General features: G+C 45.1%; 1 protein-coding gene across 5 annotated transcripts in view; it reads left to right on the top strand.

Moving 5' to 3' along the window:
* FARP1 (FERM, ARH/RhoGEF and pleckstrin domain protein 1) overlaps positions 1–18,013 on the top strand; it is a 307,741-nt gene that overhangs the window by 66,356 nt on the left and 223,372 nt on the right. For 3 of the 5 annotated variants that reach the window (XM_069601923.1, XM_069601920.1, XM_069601924.1), the window contains one exon: positions 3,802–3,998. In XM_069601923.1, coding sequence (XP_069458024.1) covers positions 3,828–3,998 — 171 coding nt within the window. In that variant the 5' untranslated portion in view covers positions 3,802–3,827. The remainder of the gene's footprint in view (positions 1–3,801; positions 3,999–18,013) is intronic. The other 2 variants (XM_069601925.1, XM_069601922.1) reach the window with 1 other exon arrangement.

The following is an 18,013-nucleotide window of genomic DNA, read 5'->3' on the forward strand; positions in this document are numbered from 1 at the left end:
CCAATTCCTCCCAGCATCAGAGTCTTTTCCAATGAGTCAACTCTTGGCATGAAGTGGCCAAAGTATTGGAGTTTCAGCGTCAGCATCAGTCCTTCCAATGAACACCCAGTACTGATCTACTTTAAGATGGATTGGTTGGATCTCCTTGCAGTCCAAAGGACTCTCAAGAGTCTTCTCTAACACCACAGTTCAAAAGCATCAATTCTTCGGTGGTCAGCTGTCTTCACAGTCCAACTTTCACATCCATACATGACCACTGGAAAAACCATAGCCTTGACTAGACACACTTTCGTTGGCAAAGTAATGTCTCTGCTTTTGAATATGCTATCTAGGTTGGTCATAACTTTCCTTCCAAAGAATAAGTGTCTTTTCATTTCATGGCTGCAATCACCATCTGCAGGGAGTAAGCGTCTTTTAATTTCATGGCTGAAATCACCATCTGCAGTGATTTTGGAGCCCCCAAAAATAAAGTCTGACACTGTTTCCCCATCTATTTCCCATGAAGTGATAGGACCAGACTCCATGATCTTAGTTTTCTGAATGTTAAGCTTTAAGCCAACTTTTTCGCTCTCCTCTTTCTCTTTCAACAAGAAGCTTTTTAGTTCCTCTTCACTTTCTGCCATAAGGATGGTGTCATTTGCATATCTGAGGTTATTGATATTTCTCCCGGCCGTCTTGATTCCAGCTTGTGCTTCTTCCAGCCCAGCGTTTCTCATGATGTACTCTGCATAGAAGTTAAATAAGCAAGGTGACAATATACAGCCTTGACGTACTCCTTTTCCTATTTGGAACCAGTCTGTTGTTCCATGTCCAGTTCTAACTGTTGCTTCCTGACCTGCATACAGGTTTGTCAAGAGGCAGGTCAGGTGGTCTGGGATTCCCATATCTTTCAGAATTTTTCACAGTTTATTGTGATCAACACAGTCAAAGGTTTTGGCATAGTCAATAAAGCAGAAATAGATGTTTTTCTGGAACTCTCTTGTTTTCTCGATGATCCAGCAGATGTTGGCAATTTGATCTCAGGTTCCTCTGCCTTTTCTAAAACCAGCTTGAACATCTGGAAGTTCATGGTTCACGTATTGCTGAAACCTGGCTTGGAGAATTGGGAGCATTACTTTACTAGCGTGTGAGAAGAGTACAATTGTGCGGTAGTTTGAGCATTCTTTGGCATTGCCTTTCTTTGGGATTGGAGTGAAAACTGACCTTTTCCAGTCCTGTGGCCACTGCTGAGTTTTCCAAATGTGCTGGCATACTGAGTGCAGCACTTTCACAGCATCATCTTTTAGGATTTAGTTAATGAGGTGTCCTGGGTGGTAGTCAGACTCTCTGCCTGTCCAGTTAAAGGGTGTGTGTCTTTTTAGGCCAAAGTGCTTTGAGTCAATGACCCAGCTTATTGAGTGACTGCACAGTTTCTAATCTGTTGGCCTCTAGGCCAATCCTCTGTGTCACAGTGAGAAAGTTCAAGGTTCACGGAGAGGAAGGGAGAGATTTCCATAAGGAATCTAGTGGGACGCTCCTGGGAACTTGGCTTACCTTTCAGGAGAAGGAAGAGCCTTGGGCAAGAAGAACCTGCAAAATAAGCATAGTTTATCCTAAAAAGGGCGACTTGTTTACAAGTGTGTGAAACAGCCCTGAGCTCCATACCTCTCACCGCAGGTGACCAGGAGTGTCCCTTCTGTGACCTTGTGTCACTAAGACAGAGGGTCACTCTTTCTCTGCCTCTTCTCTATCGACCCTCAGGTGAATTTACTGCAGTGGTGAAGTCCCGCAGGCCAGGTGTCTTATCAGAGATTTATTTTCTCTCAGTCCTGGAGGCTGGAGGTTTAGATCGAGGCATTGGCAGGATGGGTTCTCCGGAGGCCACCTTCTCCCCGTGTCCTCACGTGGCCTTTACTTTGTGTATCCCTGGTGTCTCTTTGTCCAAAGTTTCTCCTCTTTTAAGGACGCCAGTCAGATTGGGTGATGTTGTTCAGTTGCTATATCATGTCTGACCTCTTGCGACCCCATGGACTGCAGCACACCAAGCTTTGCTGTCCTTCACTCTCTCCCAGAGTTTGCTCAGATTCATGTCCATTGAGTTGGTGACTAACCATGGTTAGTTGCCATCTAACCATCTCATCCTCTGCCTCCCTCTTCCTTAATGACTTTTTTCACTTAGCCACCTCTTCTAAGTCTCCTCCCTCCAAATACACATTCTGAGTTTCCTGGGGTTAGTGCTTCAACATAAGCATTTGGTGTGGGCAAGGGGCACAGTTCAGTCCATAATAATCCCCATGGTTGGATATGTTTGTTCTTTCTGCTTTTTCATTGCCATGTTCCACCCACCCTTCTCCCACCGCACCCCCTCATATTCTCTCTCACCCTGGCTTACACTTCTACAGCTCCACGGGCTCTGAACCCACAGCCCAAATTCAGCTCCGCCTCCCCTGCAGCTTACTGGATATCCATCCTTTCATAACCCTCAACAGTGACCCCAATCACACACACACCCCTTCCCCTCCCACTTCTTCCCTTCTGTCCTGACAACACTTGCTGTTCATTGTTAAACTTTAATCTCCTTCTTCCCAGGAGCTCACTGTTTACAACATCAGGTTAATCTTTCCATGAACATGCATTTTAGAGCATCATCTTTTTATTTCCACCACCACTGTTCAAGTTATCCCCTCAAGCTCAAATTGTTGCAATAGCTCTGTCACTGGTCTACCCCAGTCCCCACCAGCTCGTCTGTTTTTCCAACCTCTTAGTATATAGCATCTTCAGGTTCATTTTTCTCAAGTTCTACTTTTGTGGTGTCATTATTCAGTGACTCCCAGCAGGGTGAAGACCATATTTTCCAGCTAGGCTTTTTGATGCCCTTTGTGGTCTGATGCCAACCTGGTTTCCAAATGCATCTTTAATTCTGCAGCAATGAGTCTCACTCCTCTTCCTGAATGCCTCCTGATTTCTGTCCCGTGGCTTTCTTTGTGCTGTTCTGCTTCCCTGGAATTCCTTCTCTTGTGTGTTTCTGTCTCTGCCCAAGTATTACCCAACATTTGAGACTCAACTGAGTTTAGCTCTTACCTTCTGAATGGTGGAGAAGAGAGCTTGTCAATACTGTAATAGGTAGTATGGTTTCCTGGGAAAGCGGGAACAATTGAGGGAGGGGTGTGGCGAGAAAGAAATTAATTAGGAGGTAATTGACACGGGAACCAACAAGAAATTGAGAGAAAAGACCCTACCTAATGTCATCTGTGTTTGGGCAAGTGCCTGTTTAGTTTCTTCAACCAGATTGTAAGCTTGGGAGCCACAAGATATGTTTTATCTGTTTATCTTGCTAATATCTGCATTGCTTGGTCTGTTCCTGGATCCATAAAAGCTAACTAATGGATGCTAATCATACGGGTTAGGTACTGCTCATTATCTTCCCAGCGGACTGGAAATGTGTGATGAGTGGTACCTGACTCCTCGTAGAGCCTGAATAATAATAATACGTAGAACACAATCTATCGTGTGAATAATTAAGAGCTGAGTGCAAAACTAGAAAAGGATAAGCTATGTAAAAATATGCAGAAGAATAAAATATGCTCAAATATTAGCATGCCTTGCATGGCTAAAGGTGACATTGTTCTTGAATGAACTGAAGCCTCAGCAGGTGATTGCTGCCCTGGCGGGGTGGGGGGCTGACTGGCCCTCATGTGTTCCGGGGGGGGGAGGCGGTAAGGGGGGATTCCTACGATGAAGAGCATAGAGGACAAATGTTACTGAAGTGGTCTCAGTGAGTCTTGTCTTCTCATGTGTCTTTCTTCTCTTCTCTGCTTCCAGTAGAAACTGTATAATCTGCTTTCATCATGGGAGAGATAGAGCAGAGGCCAACTCCAGGATCAAGACTGGGGGCCCCGGAGAATTCGGGGATCAGTACGTTGGAACATGGGCAGAAGCCGCCCCCCACGCCTTCAGGAAAACTCATGTCTATCAAGATCCAGATGCTGGATGATACCCAGGAGGCCTTTGAAGTTCCAGTAAGTTGGGGGCAGCCTTCGGCGTGGGGGCGCTCATCTCAGTCCTGTGATGCACGGTGGCGGGAAGACGGTCTGTGTATTCAGCCGCCTTCTTCCCACCCTCACCGTGCTCCTCTCGTTCCTTCTGGTTCCGTCCATGCTATGGATTGTTTGGTTGATGTGTGTTGATTTTTTGATTGCATGCTCCGAGTACAAGTGATATCAGTGGGTGTGTCACTTGAATTTTACTCTGACTTCCCATATACTAAGCCACGGGTGTATATGCCTATGTATGTGTTACTTATATTTTTGAGTTGGAGGGAATTGTGGTTTCAATCTCAGTTTAATTTCCTTTGTTGTTCAATCACTCAGTCATGTCCTACTCTTTGCGACCCCGTGGACTGCAGCACGCCAGGCTTCCCTGTTCTTCACCATCTCCCGGAGGTTGCTCAGATTTATGTCCATTGAGTCGGTGATGCCATCCAACCATGTCATCCTCTGCTGCCCCCTTCTCTTCCTGCCCTCAATCTTTTCCAGCATCAGGGTCTTTTCCAATGAGGTGGCTCTTTGTATCAAGTGGCCGAAATATTGGCACTTTAGCACCAGTCCTTCCAGTGAATATTCAGGGTTGATTTCCTTTAGGACTGACTGGTTTGATCTCTTTGTGAAAGTTGCTCAGTTGTGTCCGACTCTTTGCAACCCCATGGGCCATACAGTCCATGGACTTCTCCAGGCCAGAATACTGGAGTGGGTAGCCTTTCTCTTCTCCAGGGGATCTTCCCAACTCTGGGATCGAACTTTGCTTACAAGCAATTCCTCTAAACATCAGTGCGTGTGTGTGAGCACTCCATTATTCTGTGTGGCAAGAGAAGTCGTTCTGACATCAGGAGAGAACTTGCTGACCATGTTTGTGGGTAGTGAGTGGGGGTAAAGAAAAACCCTGAACCCAGGCTATAGGCCGGCAGCCCTAGAATTGAAGAGACCCCCACTGCAGGGGCTGGGGGGGGCGTGGACAAAAGAGGTGTCCAGGAGGCAGGCAGAGATGATGGAGCAGCAGGCTTGCCTTGTTCATCAGCTGGAGCTGCACACCCCCAAGGTTCTGCTGTTTTCCTTGGAACTTTGCCCTGTCTCCCCTTCCCCACTTTTCCCATCCTTCTCCTCAATCTCCTCTTGAAATCCCACTCCTGTTCGAGGCTCAGAAACCACCACCAGTTACGTGCAGGTAGAGGATCTCTTCAATGGCAGGTAGAGTCCGGACGTGTGTTCACCTCTGTACAATGCTGATGGCACTTTTCACAAGAATTAATTAGCATCCGTAGAATTCACAGCACACTCTGGCTTTTTCCCTGTGTTCTTTCTTGGGTGCTAAACACCGTATCTCATGCTGCTTGCGTGTGGGGGTGAAAAATAACTCTTGAATTCCAAACAGCCCAATTATAAACAAACATTGCGAACGTAACCTGTTTTTAAAGTGGAGACAATCCGTCTATTATTCCTGTTGGCTAGAGCAACTAAAATTTTAACAGTCGGCATTAACGTCTGCAACCCATCATTTAATCGTTTATGTGATATGAGTCACTCAATCGTATTCATTTCCAAGACTATTGTTCTAAAAGTGTGAATTACCATTAAGTGTCTCAGGGAAGACAAACCTCAGAAGAGCTATGTTTAAACCTGCCAATTTATCACAGATTGCAAACGACCTTTGTATCTTTCTAATTTTCTCGTTGTGGAATTTCTATCTCTTCAAGGACTTGGGGACTTCATATTCTGAGGAGCAGAGTTGCTGCTTATCTGCTGAAATTGTAAGACATAGAGGGGCACACCTGCCAGCCTGGTACTCAGACCTTCTGGAACAAGTCCCACCCACTTCCACCCCCTTCTCCCCCACTTTCTTTTTGTTGCAAGACTGGTTTGGTGAGGTATTTGGTTTCAGTGTTGCTCCTTTGCTACTGTTAAGGATTTCTGAGCCCAAATCTCTAGCAGTGTGTTCTTTTAAATGGTATTCCCGTATATGGGTTTGGACCAAAGGGCCTTCAAGCACTGGTGTTCTGTACACAGGGAGCATTGTATGTATTCATTTGCAATTCTTGTTTCCTTGAAGCAAAGAATGTCAAAACTCCATTGCTAGCTACTGTTTAGCTAGGAACTAGATAGGAGCTCTCTGCCTGAGAAAAGAGGAATAGAAGTTTGTTTGTATCTTTTAAAGTGATTTTACGTGATAATTTCTGATATCCATGCTTTCCATTTGTAACTCCTCTACCTGAAAGGTTTCTTATACCACCTCCTCCCTCCCCCCACCCCTATAAACTCCTATGCACCCTTAGAGGCCCTCTATGTTTTACCCAGAGGCTAACTTCTTGAGACAGTAGGTGGGACTTTTTCTTCCCTCCTTCAGACCTCTTCACTCATAGGTATGTCAGGGTGGAGCTGGACCACTGAGATTTAAATCGCAGCTTCTCCCTACCGAATCACTGATCACCTTGGGGAAGGTACTTAATCTCTATCTCAGTTTTCTCCTTTGTAAAATGAGGCTCATCATAAACCCTACCTTATTTCATGAGAAGAAGAGTTGATACGAATGAACAACTCTTGGCACATACAAAGAGCTTGGAACGTAATATGATTGATGTTGCTGTCCAGTCACTCGGTCGTGTCTAACTCTTTGTGACCCCATGGACTGCAGCACACCAGGCTTCCCTGTCCTTCACCATCTCCCAGAGCTTGCTCAAATTCATGTGCATTGAGTTGATGATGCCATCCAACCATCTCATCCTCTGTCATCCCCTTCTTCTCTTGCCCTCAATATTTCCCAGCATCAGAGTCTTTTCCAGTGAGTCAGCTCTTCACATCAGGTGGCCAAAGTCTTGGAGCTTCAGCATCAGTCCTTCCAGTGAATATTCATGGTTGATTTCCTTTAGGGTTGACTGGTTTGATCTCCTTGTTGTCCAAGGGACTCTGAAGAGTCTTCTCCAGCACCACAGCTCGAAAGCATCAGTTCTTAGGTTTTCAGCTTTCTTTATGGTCCAGCTCTCACATCCATATGTGACTACTGGAAAAAGCATAGCTTTCACTATGCGGACCTTTGTCAGCAGAGTGATGTCTCTGCTTTTTAATATGCAGTCTAGGTTGGTTATAGCTTTTCTTCCAAGGAGCAAGCATCTTTTAATTTCATAGCTGCAGTCACTGTCTGCAGTGATTTTGGAGGCCTTACCCAGGTGCATTTTGCATTTCGCTGCTGGCTTCTTTGGCCTGGGTCCTGCCTTGCTGCCTCATCTCCGGCACCTAGCACAGCGCCTTGCGTGTATTAGGTGCTCATTAAAAGTTTCACTATTAGGGTGAGTTGATCTGACAAGGAGAATTCATGTTACTGTTAGTTTTCCACATGCCTCATCCATTCATGTTTAATTTTTAAAAATCTTATTTGAGTTGGGTCAGAATGTTCCTTCTCGACCCATAGGCAACAGATGTTTTCCATAACTGCCTGTAGAAAGTCAGCGATCAGCATTTTTATTGACTGTGCTGATTCTAAATTGCTACCTTGTGGTCTTCAAGAAGAGAATGGGCCAGGACTCTGCAGCTGGGAGGCAGCAGGCTGGCCATGGTGACTCAACCGCTGTGCTTGCGTTTAGAGAGGAGGAACTAGGATTGCAAGAGACGCAGCTTCCCACAACTGCTTTTTAAACCTTGCTCTAAAACTTCCTGTTGTGAATTCATGGAGGCCAGGTGTCGTAGCCCCCTGCACCCACCCTTGTTCCCTCCTTGGATTGGGCGCCCCGTGATGATGAATTCTCGTTGCTAATTCACATTTGTCACACAGATGGGCAGGCACTTGGCCGGAAGTCATTAACATTCCCTTTGGGGAACATTCCTCCGTGAACCACATCGCTCCCTAGGGAATGAGTTTCTTGGGTCTTTTCCTGATACTTTCGTTTTGGAGGATGGATGGAGGTAAAGTCATTGTTTTAAAATGCACGTTCTCCAAATGCTTCCTGGCCCAGATAATCACACCAGTCTGCATCGTTACTTACAGCCTCAAATGAAGTCTTATCAAAGAGTTTAATCCTTTGAGAGGCCTGGGCATGGAGCCTCAGACTTTGCTACACCGTGGCTCGTTCTCCCGGTCACCTTTGCTCTTAAGCTTGGACGGTCTTTTTAGGTATTTTTTTCTGCAGAGTTGAAAGTTCAGATGCAATATTTATAGTAAATTCTTCCAGGACATTTTATCGTCTTTATGTGGAATATGCTGTGCAGAGAAGCCTCACCTTGTGGCTTGTAGTATCTGCGGTGTTCCCTTCCAGTCAGAGGGTATACCTCGAGGGACTTGTGTGAATCTGAAAGGGTTAAACAACCCCCCCCCCCGACCCTGCCCCTACCCCCCAAGAAGGTTCCTGAGAAGGTTTTATGTGTCCTGTCCTCATGACCCTGCTGGTAAACAAAACGCTGCTCCTACTGACGTTTGTAGGATGAAGCAGATGGCTTCTTCCCCCAAGTGTTTATTCCGTTTATGTGTTTTCATTAGCAAGGCTGCTCTAGGAGGAGCGGAGAAGAGTGGAGGAACTGAAACGGAGCCGTGTTTTGCTGCTTTTGAGCAGCCCTGGGAAGCCGGCCTGGAAAAGATGCTCACAGGTGATGGGAAGGCCCCTGGCCTGTGTTGAAGAGGAAGCCGGAGTGGCTGTGGGGTGGGTGCAGGGCGCTCCGTGTCAGCCACCACCATCCAGGGGGCTGATCATCCTGCTCTTGTGTTGGTGTTTTGTCGAGGCTTTCCTAAGAAGCCTTTCCAGCTCCCGGCTGCCTGAGGATAAAGTGTGGGTTTCTTAGTTTGGAGAGGCCGAGTGCTCCGGTGACCTTTTCCTTATTCTCCACCATTGTCCTGGGTTGGTTCATCCTCTGCGTTAGCATCTCAAGCTGGAAAATTCTCTTGACTTGCTTATTATGCTTAGATTTGACTTCCTGCAGGTAGAATGGGAGCTCTGTGGGGGCCTGGCCCCTTTGGTTCTTATCTATCCTTACATTCTCTTCCTCCACTGTGCCTCAGACCGATGATGCCATAACCTGTGACCGACTGCCCACACCTCTGTTCACTCATGTGCTTCTCACAGATGAGGAAGGCTGGGGGGCGCTGGCATCTCTTTAAGATGAGGGGGAACCCCTGGAGCACTCTTCGAGTTACCTTCTCACATTTGTATGGTGTTGGGATAGCACTGCGATTGGAACCCAGCCCTCGTGACCCCAACTTTGTCCGCCTTCCCTCGCCCCGAGCTGCTGCCTTGTGTAAGATCTGTGGGCTTCTTCTGTGCTGCCTTATTCCACGTTTCCAAACGTGCCTCCAAGGCTCTTTGCAAACTCTCATCTTCCAGGTGCTCTGGTTCCTTTCCTATTTGTAAACAGCGCCCAACATCCACCAACAAATTTGTCAAGATCCCCCAACCATCCAAGCCTCTCTACAGGGCTCCTGGTGGGGGTCATCTCTGTCTTAAACTACTTGTTGTCCATACTTCTAATTAGACTTGGAATCAGCTCTAATCTTGTTTCTCCCTCTAATTATAACCCTACTGAGACTCAGTTTCCTTATCTGCAAAATGAAGAGTTTGGTTCAGATGATAATCTACGCTTTTTCCCCCTCCCTTTCTTTTTTTTTGAAAGTCGGCACCTTGCATTGACATCTTCTGTTGATGAATTACCTCTCCATGATTATGTTTGTTAATTCCTCAGGCAAATAGTAAACTCTTTCACAAAGGGGATTTTAATCTAAGAAATATTACAAAAGCCTCATCGGAGATAGTATTATAAGTGAATAAGCATGCATGCACGTGAGCAGATTCAAGAGATGGTGAAGGACAGGGGAGCCTATTGTGCTGCAGTCCATGGGGTCGCGGAGTCAGACACGACTCAACAGCAACAAATATGCTTATGGGGCATCAGGAAATGTTAGGATTTAATGTGTGTTTGTGTGTTGTGTGTGTATGTTAAGTCATGTCCAACTCTGCGACCCCATGGACTGTAGCCCACCAGGCTCCTCTGTCTGTGGAATCCTCCAGCCAAGAATACTGAAATGGGTAACTACTCCATTTTCCAGGGGATCTTCCTGACCCAGGGCTTGAACCTGAGTCTTCTGCACTGCAGGCTGAGCCACCAGGGAAGCCTAGGTGGGTGGGGTAACTTTAAGTATCACCGAACTAAATTGGGCTAAACTTCATGCCACTTGAGAAGACAGAAAGAAATCAGATATTTGCTAGACAACACATTATTAGCAGGAACAAACAACTTCGTTTGAAACAGACATCTAAAATTTTTAAGAAAAATAGTTTGCATGTCATAATAAGAGAGACTGCAAAAGTTTTTCTTTTTCCTTTTTTTTTTTAACTGAAGGCAAACGTGCCTGTATTATCTCAGACCTAATTAGGAGTCTGGCATGGTCAGTCCATAAATGATTAAACCTTTATTTCATTTTCTTAGCTTTTGAAATGAAGCAATCATTTATTTTTCACTGAAACCTGGCCTTGACATTAGTCAGGGGCTTGTTCCTCCAAGTGCTTTGTGGTTCTGCAAAAGGTCTTAAGTGGTTGGAGAATTTTTAAACTGTCTTTATAAGCTGGTGCTCAGAAAAAGAGGATGTAGCAGAAGTTTATCTCTTTAAAAAGCTCTGTGTTGTCTTTTTGGGGACTCCCTAGTTAACATCGACGGCTTTCGTGGAGGCTCAGATGGTAAAGAATCGACCTGCAATGCAGGAGACCCGGGTTCGATCCCCTAGTCGGGAAGATTCCCTGGAGGAGGGCATGGCAACCCATTCCAGTATTCTTGCCTGGGAAATCCCATGGACAGAGGAGCCTGGCAGGCTACAGTCCATGGGGTCACAAAGAGTCGGACACAGCTGAGCCACTAACACTTTCAGTTCACTTTCCTTATTTACATTAGGAAGAAGGGAGGCTACTGGCTTGGAGCTGGACTTGGGTAGCTCACAGCAACTGTGCCTATAGAAAAGCAAGGTCCTTTTCTCCATCTTTGTCTTGTGAATGATTTTGTTTCCCTGTTTAATTTCTATGTTAGCCATCTTAGAGACGATGCCCTTTTGGATCTAAAGCCGCTGAATGTCTTTGTTTTTTCCTCCCCCCAAAGAAGTGGAATGTATATTTAACCTAAGATCTTGAGGGGGAAGTATTAGTATATCTTTCTTTTTATTTATTTATTTTTTCAAATGAACAATGACTGGATAGTGCATTTTATTATTATTATTTTTTTTAATTTTAAAATCTTTAATTCTTACATGTGTTCCCAAACATGACCCCCCCTCCCACCTCCCTCCCCACAACATCTCTCTGGGTCATCCCCATGCACCAGCCCCAAGCATGCTGCACCCTACGTCAGACATGGACTGGCGATTCAGTTCTTACATGATAGTATACATGTTAGAATTCCCATTCTCCCAAATCATCCCACCCTCTCCCTCTCCCTCTGAGTCCAAAAGTCCGTTATACACATCTGTGTCTTTTTTCCTGTCTTGCATCTTTCTTTTTAATATGTATCCTGCTTCTCCCCTGGAATCACACACCCCCGGCAGCGGGGTTATTCCTTGCAGTTGATTGGATAATACGATCTTAGACGGGAGGTATGAGTTCAGGGCTCCTTTATTTTCTTTTTTTTGTATAAAAGTGCACATAAGAGCTGGTGGCGGCCATACTGAGACCTAAATAAAATTTAATCGACCATTTAAAACCAGAAGGGAGCTGTGTGTGCCCAGAGCTCCATTAACTGCCTCTTAAGCAGCTGCAGTTTGAACCAGAAAGAGGGAAAGGAATTTCACAAGTTCACTCAAGCTTTTTAAACATGAGTCAATATTTCTTTCCCCTTATCAGTGTTGCTTTTGGCTCTGTCTCTTAGCAGAGTTTCTGAAAGAGTATTTATGTCCACTCTGCTTTTGCACGGTCCACTCTGTGTTTTATTTAACTTGAGTGATAAATGGTCCGTCTGGGTCTGGTCTCTTGAGGTTAAATTTAAAGGCTATTTTAATAGATAAAAATTTTTTTTTCATAAATCATTTCAGCGAAATCCTGTTCGCCTTTCCTTTCTGGTTCCTTAGATGTGAAGAGTGGAACTTCAATGTTGGCCCAAAATGTTTGTGTGCCCCTTTCAACTTCACTGTAGACGCTTGATCAAAGTCGTTTCTGTGGCTCTGACGTGATGGTAGGAATTCTCTAACAGCTGTTTGCTATTTTCTCCCTGAAAAGTCTCTCAGACACTAATAAATAAAAGGAATAAACTGTAACTGAGAATGTCTGTATCTGGTGGTAAATTGGGCCAATATTCTGGGGAGACGTAGGGAGTTTGAGAAGCTGCTTTCCCCCCCCCCCCTTATAAGTGGAGATAATAAATTGTCCCAATTATAAGAAACAGTGGTTAAAGGGGAAAATCGGGCTAGAAGTGCGTCCTGGCTTCATGGCTTACTAGCTGGGGGGCTGTGGGCGAGAAGATAACCCCTCTCAACCTGTTTCCTTGTTTCTGAATCTGGAGAAGAGCACACACTTCATGGGGCTAAGGTGAAGCTCAGGTGAAATACCTTCTGAGAAAATACCTTGCAGAGTCCTAGATCGAGATTAGATTACCCTAAAAGCTAGTTGTTTTTCTTCCTTTTGCACTAAACTTTACTTCTCTTGTTTATTAGCAGGATTGAGACTGTGCTTTTATTGTAGGGCTTTTGGGTATGTGAAGTGGACAAAGGAAAGCATATGAAAACATTTTGAAATTAAAAAAAAGCATACTTGTGTCAGGTGGAGTAATTTTCTTTCTTTCTTTCTTTTTTTTAATTTAATTTAATTTTTTTTATTTTTTAAATTTTAATATCTTTAATTCTTACATGCGTTCCCAAACATGAACCCCCCTCCCCCCTCCCTCCCCATAACATCTCTCTGGGTCATCCCCATGCACCAGCCCCAAGCATGCTGCATCCTGTGTCAGACCTAGACTGGCGATTCAATTCTTACATGATAGTATACATGTTAGAATGTCATTCTCCCAAATCATCCCACCCTCTCCCTCTCCCTCTGAGTCCAAAGGTCCGTTAGACACATCTGTGTCTCTTTCCCTGTCTTGCATACAGGGTCGTCATTGCCATCTTCCTAAATTCCATATATATGTGTTAGTATACTGTATTGGTGTTTTTCTTTCTGGCTTACTTCACTCTGTATAATCGGCTCCAGTTTCATCCATCTCATCAGAACTGATTCAAATGAATTCTTTTTTACGGCTGAGTAATACTCCATTGTGTATATGTACCACAGCTTGCTTATCCATTCATCTGCTGATGGACATCTAGGTTGTTTCCATGTCCTGGCTATTATAAACAGTGCTGCGATGAACATTGGGATACATGTGTCTCTTTCAATTCTGGTTTCCTTGGTGTGTATGCCCAGCAGTGGGATTGCTGGGTCATAAGGTAGTTCTATTTGCAATTTTTTAAGGAATGTCCCCACTGTTCTCCATAGTGGCTGTACTAGTTTGCATTCCCACCAACAGTGTAGGAGGGTTCCCTTTTCTCCACACCCTCTCCAGCATTTATTGCTTGCAGATTTTTGGATCGCAGCCATTCTGACTGGTGTGAAGTGGTACCTCATTGTGGTTTTGATTTGCATTTCTCTAATAATGAGTGATGTTGAGCATCTTTTCATGTGTTTGTTAGCCATCCATACGTCGTCTTTGGAGAAATGTCTATTTAGTTCTTTGGCCCATTTTTTGATTGGGTCGTTTATTTTTCTGGAATTGAGCTGCATAAGTTGCTTGTATATTTTTGAGATTAGTTGTTTGTCAGTTGCTTCATTTGCTATTATTTTCTCCCATTCAGATGGCTGTCTTTTCACCTTGCTTATATTTTCCTTTGTTGTGCAGAAGCTTTTAATTTTAATTAGATCCCATTTGTTTATTTTTGCTTTTATTTCCAGAATTCTGGGAGGTGGATCATAGAGGATCCTGCTGTGATTTATGTCTGAGAGTGTTTTGCCTATGTTCTCCTCTAGGAGTTTTATAGTTTCTGATCTTACGTTTAGATCTTTAATCCATTTTGAGTTTATTTTTGTGTGCGGTGTTAGAAAGTGATCTAGTTTCATTCTTTTACAAGTGGTTGACCAGTTTTCCCAGCACCACTTGTTAAAGAGATTGTCTTTACTCCATTGTATATTCTTGCCTCCTTTGTCAAAGATAAGGTGTCCATATGTGTGTGGATTTATCTCTGGGCTTTCTATTTTGTTCCATTGATCTATATGTCTGTCTTTGTGCCAGTACCCTTCTCTGTCATCTCAGATGAGTCTTTCCTGAAACAGAGATGAGGCTCCCAGGTGGCTTTCGAGGGTCTATGAGAAGGGAGTGCCACCTGGACAGGTGTGATGAAGTCTCAGCTTCCCACAAGCACACTTCCTCCCTTTTTTCAGTCTATCGGTAGCTCCTCAGAGCTTCAGTTCTGGTGGCTCTAACACTGAGGGGATATTCTTAAAGCTTAAATGTTTTACGTGCATATTGGTTTTACTGAGCTTTTGGTCTTCTCCATTTACTTAGCCTGTCTTTCCTGGTGGCTCCACCCCCAGTGTAGGAGATGCAGGTTCGATCCCTGGGTCAGGAAGATCCCCTGGAGAAGGAAATGGCAACCCAAGTATTCTTGCCTGGAGAATCCCATGGACAGAGGAGCCTGATGGGCTACAGGCTATGGGGTCACAAAGAGTCAGACACGACTGAGTGCCTGAGCGTGCATTTATGTAGCCTAAATCCTCTCTGTTTTCCTAGAGTCAGGATTTTCCTAGGAGAACTTCTCTTCCCTCTGGCACAGGCTAAATGTAGGATCTCAAGGTGGATGGTTTTAGGACCCTCTCGGATGGGTCTTCTCTGTGGGTTCCTTTGAAGGAAGCATTTAGCTGGCTAGGAACCTCTATGTTTAAATGTGAATATGAAACATATTAACTTATAAATCACAGTGATTAAATTATCTGCTATTTTTTTTTTATGATTCACTTATTTGCTGTCTTTTATCAATTGGAACATTGGACATCATGGTTTTCACACCAGAGATAGATATTGGGATGATTTTATCAGTGTGTGATCTATAGAGAAAGTCATTGTGTAAAAGCAATTCTGAAAGTCATACTTCGTAGTTGTGAGTGAGAGCTTTATAGGTTTCTCTTTCTGCATTTATATAAACAGGAAGCTAGACTTGATACCCAGAGTGGAATTCAGGGAGCGCTGGTGTTGTTTTATGGAACATGATCTTGGAAACCTAATATGTGTCCCACATATATTTCTGGACATGCACAGCAAGGGGCTGCTGATGATAAGACAATGAGCAAAAATAATGGCTGCCCTTCTAAAAACCCCTTGCTGTGTGCCAGAATTTGTCCTATCGTCTGTCCTTACATTCTCTCATTTACAGCTGATCAGTGGATCTGTGAGGCAGGCATGAATGAGCCCAGTGAGCACAAAGCTCAGAAGTGGCTTGATCTAGGTCGCAGGACTGAGGACAGGAAGCCAGGGTTTCCCGCCCAGCTCCTGGCTCTACTTAAACCCTGCTCTCACCAGGCCATTTGATGGTCCTGGGCCACAGGGATCCCTTGGAGAGGACAGCCCGTCATCGTGATCGTGCTGGTCTCTGAGACGGAAGCCAAGGATAGATACTCCGAAGTGGGTAGGGTGGATTAACAGGGCTGAGACCAGCAGGGACAACCCAGGGACCAGAGGGCCTCCCAAGGTCATAGACACGGTGGTGGCTGCTAAGGGCCCCAGATGGCATGTTGGAGAGCTGTCAGACACAAGGGAAACTGAGAAGGTAGAGGTTTTTTTGTTCCTCCAGTCAGTCAAGTATATTTATTTAAAGCACCGTCCTGTAGCATCAGTTAAGTTTTCACAAATTGACGAGGTAGGATTGACAGGCCTTGGCAGCACGTGGGAGGGGAGCGCCCAAAGAGAGGGGAACACAGACACTCCTTAGATTTACACCTTGGGGGCTCCCTGCCGCCACGGAGGATTGGGACATCAGCTGGCCTTTCTATGACAGCTGTTGCACTGGAAATGATGTCTTTTTTTTTTTTCAGTTGACGTGAAAGATACATTGCTAATGTTCCTAATAAAAGCCACTGCTTCATTTCTAATCACGAAGAATCTGTGACTCTGTAAATGAACCTCTGAGATTCATACTGATTATGGAGATTGTACAGACTGGAAGTATCAAAGGGAGGTTGATTGCTTGCTTCCCATTTGTATTAGGAAAATTATATTTACTCTCTGCATTTCAATTAATTTGTCATCCCAGGAGCTACTCTGTTCATTTTGAAGGCCTGGCTGGGAAAGCATTGACACCCAGCGTCTTCAAGTGACCGTTCATAAGCCTTTGAAAGGAATGGGGGCGTGGCCTGCCCTTTAATTTTAATTCCATTTACTTATGAACTCTCAAGCGTGTTTGACTGTCGTGTCATCTTCCATGGCCATTTGTTGGAAGGTTTCAGTCCACAAACAAAACTCAAGAGCTCGGTTACCTTTGCTCTAGCTATGATGTGGTTTAGTGTTGCGGTTGAGTCGCTCAGTGGTGTCCGGCTCTTGCAACCCCACGGACTGTAGCTTGCCAGGCTCCTCTGTCCTTGGGGGTTCTCCAGGCAAGAATACTGCAGTGGGTTGCCATTTCCTTCCCCAGGGGATCTTTCCCACCCAGGAATCGAACCTGGGTCTCCTGCATTGCAGGCAGATTGTGTATCAACTGAGCTGAGGGAAGCCCTTGAAGCTCAGTTGGTAAAGCTGTGATGCTTTAGACACTCGCTGTGATGCTGAGTATCTAAAGCATTGAAAAGCAAGAGCTTCCCTGGTCACTGCTTTCCTGGGTCCCCAGGTGGCTGTGACAGCCCTTCCTAGTCCCTTCTGGTCAGCTCTCATATTCCTGCCGACCCATGAGCTGGTATCGTCCTTAGTCTTGTAGGAAGAGAGAGAAGGTGGGTCTTAAGCAGGTCCTTCTGCAGCCTGGCCAGCAGGAGTGATGAGCAGAGTGGGGGCAGGTGGTGAGTCATCCCCTTCTCCCCCAGGCCACCCATCCCCTATTAGCATTTCCTGTTGCTGAATTAGAGACCCATGAACGAGGAGCCCAAGGTGAGCAGGCTGGAGAGACCAGTCAGTGGGAACCACAAGAGGATACCCCGTCTCTTGGGAGATGCCCAAGACTCCCAGAGAAAATCAAGACTGCAGGCATGGGCCCCCACATTTGTATCTCCTAACACAGGCTCATCTCTCCCTCCAGCCTTCATCCTGTTTCCTGTGGGACAATGTGCTGCACACAGTAGGTGCAACAAAAATACCTTTTATTCGCATGTAAGTCCTGTGATTCTTGGGCATGTTTTACTTTATAGACAATTTAATACTAGAATCCCAGCGATGACCTGGACATGGAGGTGCAATAGCTTTAGCACCTGCTGAGTTAGAACAAAACTTAGATGTTACTCTTGGCCATCTGTCATGTTTTTGCGTGATGTAGATTTTTGTAAGAACCAGGATAACATTTTATTAGAGCGGTTAAAAGGAACGTCCAGTTTCGTAATGAGCACCAAGAATTACTCCTTCCCATAGTTAACTGGGTTTCAGATGTGCCGAGAGGCTCACACATCCAGGTAGGTTTCATGGAGGTGATCAGAAATGTCTGCTGACCCCACAACAAGGTGCCTGCTTAGGGGTCTCCTGGTTTAAGCTCGCAGCCATTATTCCCATCTCAGAGGAAACCTTCATTCCAAGTGAAGTCTCGATATTGGCTCTCTGGGAACTTTCTGAACCCCTAATAACAAGGTGAATCTGTCTTTCCGCGCCCCACCCCTTCTGTTCCAAGGACAGTTTCTCTAAGGTGGATTTCCTCAGTTCCTGCCCTTAGCTACCTTCTCTTTTGAAGCTCCTGAAAGGTACATGGCAGCCTTAGAAAATAAAGTTCTCACTTTCTCCAGAAAACTGGTTTAACAGAAACCAAGCCACTGCCAGCAGCCCTGGGGCATCCTGCCAACCCAGGGCTGTTTAGAGATTTATGTGGGTAC

Source organism: Ovis canadensis, chromosome 10 (genome assembly GCF_042477335.2).
Source record: "Ovis canadensis isolate MfBH-ARS-UI-01 breed Bighorn chromosome 10, ARS-UI_OviCan_v2, whole genome shotgun sequence".
Taxonomy (NCBI): domain Eukaryota; kingdom Metazoa; phylum Chordata; class Mammalia; order Artiodactyla; family Bovidae; genus Ovis; species Ovis canadensis.